At 29.9% G+C, this 8,772-nt stretch overlaps 1 protein-coding gene across 1 annotated transcript; it reads left to right on the top strand.

Moving 5' to 3' along the window:
• Positions 1-4,017: 4,017 nt before the first annotated feature.
• On the top strand, positions 4,018-7,868 carry LOC133789106 (probable indole-3-pyruvate monooxygenase YUCCA10). The gene is made up of 4 exons (XM_062226825.1): positions 4,018-4,785; positions 6,106-6,339; positions 7,280-7,405; positions 7,526-7,868. Exons 1-4 carry the CDS (start codon positions 4,168-4,170, stop codon positions 7,688-7,690), a joined length of 1,143 nt encoding a protein of 380 aa, XP_062082809.1. The 5' UTR covers positions 4,018-4,167; the 3' UTR covers positions 7,691-7,868.
• The last annotated feature ends 904 nt before the right edge of the window (positions 7,869-8,772 follow it).

The following is an 8,772-nucleotide window of genomic DNA, read 5'->3' as shown; positions in this document are numbered from 1 at the left end:
CGCCTATATATAAATTAATACATTCAAAAATATATATTTTATAAATTAATGAAGTAATGTATTTTACGTAAATATTATTTTATTTTAGATATATGTGTTTTAGAAAATGTAGTTTAAAATTACCATACATCTATAGATAAAAAAAACGTAAAGAGCTATTAATTAATACTTAAATATCTAATTTTTTAAAAAATTAAAAAATAAAAAAGTAAAAAATTTCAAATTCCAAACCAAAATATATTAACAATTAAAAATATCAATAAATGTACACATCAATATATATACACATGATATTAATTTGATTAAAAATTTATTTAAAGAGCTATTAAAACGTAATAAAATTCAAATTCAAAACCAAAACCAAAATATCTTAACAATTAAAAATATCAATACATATAAACATAATATTAATTTGATTAAGAATTTATTTAACTTCATGACTTGGCTCTCAATTAGTCAAGTGAGTAATAATCAATAATTCAAGTTTCAAGGTATTCAATCTCTATATATATATATATATATATATATATGCATATATATAAATTGTTTGCCCATTCCAGCAAAGAAGAAGAGTCTCCTATATCGGAATGAAAGGGTTTGCCCACCAAATGGCGAGGACAGAGTCGTCATTTACACTACAACACTGTTCGAAGGGCAGAAATTGAAGTCGCCGGCCGGAGGGTCTTGTTGTAATTTTCAATTGTTTTTGGGTTCTTATATGTATACTATATATTAAATTAAAACTAATAAATCCCATATAAAAATTAATTGTAAACTTTATAAAATAATTTTTTTAAAAATAATTTTTTCCATTATTTTCTATTAATTTTTAAAAATTTCATGCTTACTAAAACAACATTTGTTTTAGATTCATATATAGTTGTTCTAAAAAATTGAAGTATCCTCTCCCTTTTGTAAATCTACAACCGCTGAGAGATTTATATATATATAAGAGCATTTTTAATGGTTACTACCCATGGATGATTACTTTAATATTAATCATTATATTAAGAACAATGTCTATATTTATAGTTGTTAATTAATATTTCTAAAAATAAATTTTGATTTTTTAAAATTTTTGGAAATGATACCTGATTACATGACGATCACATATTTATTAAATTAAATAATTAAAAAAATCTTATTTAAGCATTATATATGAAAATTCAAAATTAATGTAGAAATTTTGTTTACCTGTTGGTGACTTGATATTCCAAGTCACTATGTTGCCACATCATCATAATTATTAGTACCCTTCTATGGGTAGTAATCATTGAGAAGTCTTCTATATATATATATATCTTCTATATAATAAATGTGTAGATAACGGAAATTTTTTGTTTTAACGGTTTTTTATTTTTTTTTAATGTTAACTTTAACAGAATATTCTTATATTTAACAGAATATTCTTATATTTATATAACCTTAAACACCATATCAACTTCCCTTTTTTAAAAGAGAAAAACATCATCAAGAGGGGAGTAAAATCCATTCGAGTACCACTATTTTGGGGGACCAATACCACCACCTTCAAGAACAAATACTTACATATATACATATTTACAAATTTTAGCCTAGTCCAGATTGAACCTCCAACATCTTGGTACAAACACAAGAGGCTTCCACCGCTAGGCCAAACCTACAGCGTTACCATATTAACTTATTTATAGAGTAGAAAAAAAAAGAATAATAACTTATTTATAGAGAAAAACATTGTACTACTTTTTCTTTATCAACATTCCTTAAAAGATTAATCAACTTGAGTGGGTATTGACTGAGTTGCTCTACTTTAGATGGCAACCTTGTCTTGTGGAGAAACCTGATCTCAATACATTCCTTAAAAGATTAAAATACTTGAGTTTGAGAGACGTGAGGATACTAACTTAGTTGCCTTACTTTAGATGAGAACCTTGTCTTGTCAAGAAAACTTTTCTCAATACGTAGTAATCATCTAAAGAAACCTTGAGTCATATCAATCAACCATTATAAGATCATAGAAAAGAAAGAATAATAATAATAATAAAAAAATGGTGGCGCCATCATAGTAGGAGCTGGGCCTTCTGGCCTGGCCTTGGCGGGTTGCTTGACATATGGACCTACAGCGATGCCGTTTTGGCAACGACATATCATCGCTATATACCTACAGTTTCATTACTGTAATGATATGAACCAATTTTCAACCCTAAATATCTTAGTAAACAGACCCGAATTCTCATTTTTCCCATAAATCCTCAAGAACAGAATTAAGAATGCTTAAAAAACATGCATAACAAAGAGAAATCAGAAACTTACACGTTGGAAGTTGATGAGGAAATTGGAGTATCGAATGGTAATATTTGTACAAGCAAATCCTTGGGAAATTGTTTTCGAATGGAGATTGAGTGGGAAATTGAGGGATTTTGGAGATATCTTTCTTTTTACTTGAAGAAATTATGCAAGAAAACACTCCGATTTTGTTTTGAAACTTTGGGAATGAAAGTAAGGAGAGGGAAGCAAAGAGAGGGGAATATATAGGCTGTGAAATGGGAAATCAATAAGAGAATTTCGGTCTTTCAAAGTAAATTGGCATTTGATTCGAGCGTTGTCATTTAACCTCAAAAACTAGCGGCAAAAAGGGGCTAGTGAAAAGACATGGGTAGAAGAAGAGTACTTGAGTACTCTCGGTATCCATCTCTGAGTTGACACGTGTCCACACTTGAGTGTGGTAGGTAGGCACGTTTTCCGGAAGACAAGTTCAAAAGATTCCTTCTCACGGGGCTCGAATAAAGATACTTTTGAGGGGGCAAAATGTTATACACCAAATTTTGAGATATGGAAAGCAGCCTCAAAATGTAGGCTCGTAAGAGTAGAAATCAAATATGTTAAAATGTATTCATTTACTTTATGATGCCACGTCATTGACTCCCGAGCATGCAGTGTGAGCTCGAAGACAAATGTCTTCTCTGCGACGTTATCGTTATAACAACGTGCACATAGTTATAAATCCCTACAATTTTGGGCTTAGTTGAAACTGTGTATGAACAACCCTATTTTAAGGGTTATTTGTTTAACTAATGCATTTGATTGTATGTATTTAAATTCATTTGTATTTCAAATTCAAATGAGATATGTTGTAAATTCCCGAAAATTAAGGGAATAATATTGAGTAAACTAAGTCTATAAATAGTTCGATCATGAGCATTTATTTTTTACGCACAAATTTGTACTCAGAAGCTGTGTAAAATTGCTCTCAAAATCTTTAACTTAGATTATAAAAAAAGTAGCTTGTGGACATTAGTAGATTCAACTACTGAACCACATAAAATCTCTTGTCCTTTCTTTCTTCATATTTTGTTTATAAATGCTTAATCGCTCTTATTTCTTTTTAGTTGATGAAAAACATCATCAACACTTGGTAAATATCTCACATCTTTGCCCGGATCCCTCCAATCTTAGTTTTCAGGGATTTCTGCCTTGGTGGAAATTTCATGTTATAAATTGCTTGTCGCTTCCTTTTTCTATTATTGATAATTTAAAAATCATAATTTATATATATGCATATGTAATAGGTGTAAGCAACGCGCAATGCATGTTTACTTAATTTAATTTAGAAAATTTATTAATTATTTTTATTAATTTTGTATGATTATAGTTTAAATTTTAAATAAACAAAAAAAATGTAACAAGGTAATACAACTGTTACAAATTATTATTAGTATTTTTGTAATTTTTGTAAAATTTCATATTTTTTATTTTTTTTTCTTAAAAATAAATTTACAGTACATTTAAATTCCATATAACGTGATCTAATAATACTTGATGTAATATGTATTGACCAATGCAACCAAATCGTAACATACAATATTTAAGGCTAAAAATGGTTTTTGATATATAAATGTATATAAGTATAATTTTTTATATTTATACAGCAAATATTGATTTATTTTTATTTTAGCTGAGATTTTTTATCTTTTTCTGGAAATTGACATTGTTGATCTTTTGTTGACCTTTCAAGGATAAGATTTTTTATCTTTTTCTGGAAATTGACATTGTTGAGTTTGAGCGATAGAGTCCGCACAGTTGGTTTATTTTTATTGGCGATCGTGCTGTGAACAGAGAAGAGAATCTTGTCTACTGAAAACTTGTACAAATTGTACAATACTTTTCTTTATCTGAGAAGGAAAAAAAATGGCGGTGGTAATAGTAGGTGCCGGACCTTCTGGCCTGGCCATGGCTGGTTGCCTGAGCCACCTATCGATCCCATACATCATCCTAGAAAGAGAAGACTGCTTCGCATCTCTTTGGAAAAAGTACGCTTACGATCGACTCCATCTTCATCTCAAAAAGCAAGTTTGCGAGCTTCCCCACATGCCCTTTCCCTCTAACTTCCCTTGTTACGTTCCCAAAAACCTGTTCCTCCAGTACTTGGACGACTACGTTTCTAAATTCCAGATCCGACCCATTTACCAGCGGACCGTTGAGTCGGCCTACTACGACGAGGATTTACAGAGATGGAACATCAAAGCCAGAATCAACGATCCGGGTAATGATGGTGACAATAATACTGAGGAATATTCCGGTACTTTCTTGGTGGTGGCCACCGGCGAAACTGCCGACCCTTTTGTGCCGGAGATTAAAGGGCTGGAGAGTTTCCCAGGGGAGATTCTTCACTCGACCCAGTTCAAATCAGGGAAAGTGTTCCGAGACAAGAAGGTTTTGGTTGTTGGATCTGGCAATTCCGGCATGGAAATTGCTCTTGACCTTAGCAACCACGGCGCCATAACATCGCTTATCGTCCGAAGCCCGGTATGCTTTTTTTTTTCTTTTTAGAATAGAATTGCTAAGGGGCACGTACACCACAAATAAGGTGGCATTCAGATATTTATGTAATCTAGTAGTATTGGATCCCACTTATTTGAATTTAATAAGTATTATAAGGTATTGCTAACTAATTATTGAGTGCCACCTCATATGTTATTGAACAGCTTTAGGTGCCAAATAGCAACACTCTTTTTTAAATTCTATCTATTTTTTTCCTAGAGCTCATCATTGGGCGGGTTGGTTGGGTTACAGGGCATTTTTACTCATCCAATATTATAATCGGGTTAGAAAAAGTTAACCCGTCTAATAGTTTGGGCGGATTGGTCAGGTCAACTCGCCTAAACCTGTGAAAGATTTTTTTTTTAAATTACATTTTTGTAGTTTTTTTCCTTTCAATACTAGTACTAATAGTGTAAAATTTATGTTTTTAAACTTAAAACAATATTTTGAATTTATAATAAAAAAATAAAACAAAACTTAATTAATATAAAAATTATAGTCCAACCATGAAACATCACAAATCATACAACCATGTTAAAACTTCAAAATTCAAATACAAATATAAAAAGATAATACCAATCCAAGTATTCAACAATCATCTCATGATTACGGGTTGATTTAAATTTAATTATGTATATAATATATTAATATATTTAAATGTATTAAAAAATAATAAGTTTTTAATTGGACGAGTCGGGTTATATTGGGCGGGTTGATAATTATGTTCAACCCGCCTAATGTAACAACTGAGTGATTTAAATTTTTGTTGATTTATTCGGGTTATTTTTTTTAGCGATGTTTTCAGGTTGGTTGGGACGGATTATTCAGGTTGGGCGGGTTGTAAATTTTTTTCCATAGCTCTATTTTTTCCCATTTGAGCAGAAACATGACCAATTTTGTGACTTTAAATAATATGTTACAAATCAAATTATGTCATCATGCCACGTTATTTAATCTAACTTTATATTATTTAATATAATATAATAGTTAATGGACCATTAATGTTTTCAAAACGTATTCACAGTACTGAATATATGATTAGAGTGACCGACTGAATTCTTTATGATACTGTTAATGTGTAGGAGACTCTGTCCTACTTTTCTATCTTACATGCTCGAAATGGTGACTCTTTATTATGTTGGAATTTAGTACTTGTTTGAGCTGTGACCACATATTTTGATTTTTAATATGGAATACTTTGTGAGCATAGTTGGCTTATATTAAATGTACAAGAGAGATTTTCATTTAATATTTGTTTTGTGACTAGTAATGAAGATGTTTTTAATTAATGGTGTATGTATGTAGGTTAATTTTTTCTCAAAGGAGATTCTTAATTTTGGGTTGTTTTTGGCGAAGTATCTACCATTCAAAGTGGTGGAATATTTGGTGGTGATGCTTAGTAAGTTAGTGTATGGAGATTTAAGCAAGTATGGTATAGAAAGGCCCTCTGAAGGCCCGTTCACTATGAAGGCCAAATATGGTAAATTCCCAATTATTGATCTCGGAACTTGCCATAAGATCAAGACCGGCCAGATTCAGGTACATTACTAAATTATGTTGAAAATAACATTTTTCCTATCAATTCAACAACGACTAATAATTTAGAAAATTTTTATTCAATATTTAATATTAATAATTTCGTGATATTTCGTTATCAATTCTAAAAAAATATAGGTAAGAATTTTTTTAATGAAAAATTAATGTAATTTGTAAAAATTATTAAATATTTTTTAAAATATTATGAAAATATATTTTCTTTAATGTCGTATTTGGTATTATCATAAATTAAGTGGTTCAATATTTTTTTAAGATTGATTCACTATTTTTATATTTTATTTATGTATTTTAAAAGAGAAAAGAAATGAAAATAATATTTAGGGTCCTAAATAATACAATTTGAAAATATTGAGGACCATTTCGAGACTTAAATGTTACAAAATGTAAAAAATAAGGGTTGCAACTGAAAAAAACCTAAAAATTTAAAATATAATTTACATTTATGTAGAAGTTGAATCTATAGTAACTTTATTAATAAATTTGTTCATAATGGATGATTTTAAAAAAAAAAAATATTAATATTATTAATGCTTATTAGTTTTCTTGTGTTTTAAAAATTTGTAAAACTAAACTTTGTGACTGAGTTTTTCTATTTAAACAAGCTTGTCAAGATATATTAAAGAAATTTTCATTTCTTTAGTATTATAAAATATTAGAGTGTAAAAAAGTATTTTTTACAAATTTCTTTATAAACGGCTAATTTTGTAATGAATGAAAATAGAATATATATATATATATATATATTTAGAAAGAAATTCAGTTAAAAAATTTAAATATATAATTCGCGGGTTTTTTTAGAAAAAGAATGAATATAATCAGAATGTGGAGATATATATGAAGGTAGAGATTAATAATTCAATAATCTAGAAAAAAAAATAGTATACTCATGATTCACTCAGAAACCAAACATGGTTTTGTGCAGGTATTGCCAGCAGAGATAGAAAGCATTGAAAACGACATCGTTTTGTTGAAGAATGGAAAGTCTTACCCATTCGACTCAGTAGTGTTTTGTACGGGATTCAAGAGATCTACGCACTTGTGGCTTAAGGTACGTAACTACAATTAATAATTATATATACAACTCCAATTCTAGTTCAATAATAAAGAGCCCAAATTTTCATTAGAAAAGACACTTAATTGGATTTTTCTCTTTTTTTGATTTTGGAAGGGATATGATTGGCTGTTAAATGATGATGGGTTTTCGAAAATAAGTTACCCAAATAATTGGAAAGGAAAGAATGGTTTATATTGTGTGGGTCTATCTAGAAAAGGTTTCTATGGAGCCAAAGAAGATGCTATCAACATTGCAAACGACATCAAGTCTATGGTGTGACACAAAATGATGACACCAAATGGGAAAAGAAGATTTAATGAGTTGTGTTGCTAAAGAATTAATGTTGTTACATTATTGTTATTGTGAATGACTTCTTTTCCTTTATTTGGTAGACTTTTATGTTTGTAGAAATCTTTTTAATATAAAGTGATTGTACAGTATTGGCTTGTCCATAAAATATCTGAGTATATATACATACATGACATAATACGAACTTATTATATAGTCATGAAGATCTTAATAATACAAAATATAATAGTATTTATTTTTGTATTGTCCTTGGTAATATGTTTGTTCTTACTTTTTTAGGGTAATTATAAAGCGCAACACACACTTCTAATTGAGACATGTAAAACAATTTTTATCAGCTTTTTTATGATGGTTTTTATTGTAGTTATAGTGAGTCTATTATAAATTTTTAAGAAATTTTACCATACCAGAATTAAGGTTCATAAAGTGGGTCCATAAATTTTTAAGAAGAAAAAAGAAGAAGGATGGGAAGGGAGAAGAAAAAGGGAAAAAAAAAATCTGATTATATAATTTTTTTTAAATAAGTGGATCCCACCACTCATATATAATTTAAATTAATTTTTTTTCTTCTCTGTTTTACTTTTTTAACCTGAAAAGTCTCAGGTTTTATATTCCTCCCTCCTTAAAGAAATTTCGTCCCGAAATTTTCAAAGTACAACCTCAAGCTGAAAATTAAACAAATGATGATACTTTTCATACATCTCCGACTCTAACTCCCAAGTAGCCTCGTCTTCTCTATGGTTCTGCCATAAGACCTTGACTACAGGAATCTCTCTATTCCTTAGCACCTTTAACTCTTTCGCCAAGATTCTGAAAGATTGTTCTTCATATGTCACGTTCTCTGAAGATGGATAGCCTCATACTCAATGATGTGCGATGGGTCTGGAGTATACTTCCTCAGTATCGACACATGGAACACATTATGAACATGCCCCAACCATGCTGGTAAGTTCAATTGATAAGCGACCTCCCCAACCCTCTTGATTACCTCGAAAGGTCCAATATACCTCGGGGCTACCTTACCCTTCACTCCAAATCTCGTCACACCATGC

The sequence above is a fragment of the Humulus lupulus genome, chromosome 7, assembly GCF_963169125.1.
Source record: "Humulus lupulus chromosome 7, drHumLupu1.1, whole genome shotgun sequence".
In the NCBI taxonomy this organism is placed as follows: domain Eukaryota; kingdom Viridiplantae; phylum Streptophyta; class Magnoliopsida; order Rosales; family Cannabaceae; genus Humulus; species Humulus lupulus.
Note: the sequence above shows the minus strand (reverse complement) of the source record. Positions and strands in the feature narration are given on the sequence as shown.

Excerpts from the sequence above, each read along its gene's own strand:
- LOC133789106 (XM_062226825.1), top strand. The coding sequence starts at position 4,168 with ATGGCGGTGGTAATAGTAGGTGCCGGACCTTCTGGCCTGGCCATGGCT. Across the intron at positions 4,786-6,105 it reads CGCTTATCGTCCGAAGCCCG|GTTAATTTTTTCTCAAAGGA; the intron begins GTATGCTTTTTT and ends GTATGTATGTAG. Across the intron at positions 7,406-7,525 it reads CTACGCACTTGTGGCTTAAG|GGATATGATTGGCTGTTAAA; the intron begins GTACGTAACTAC and ends TGATTTTGGAAG.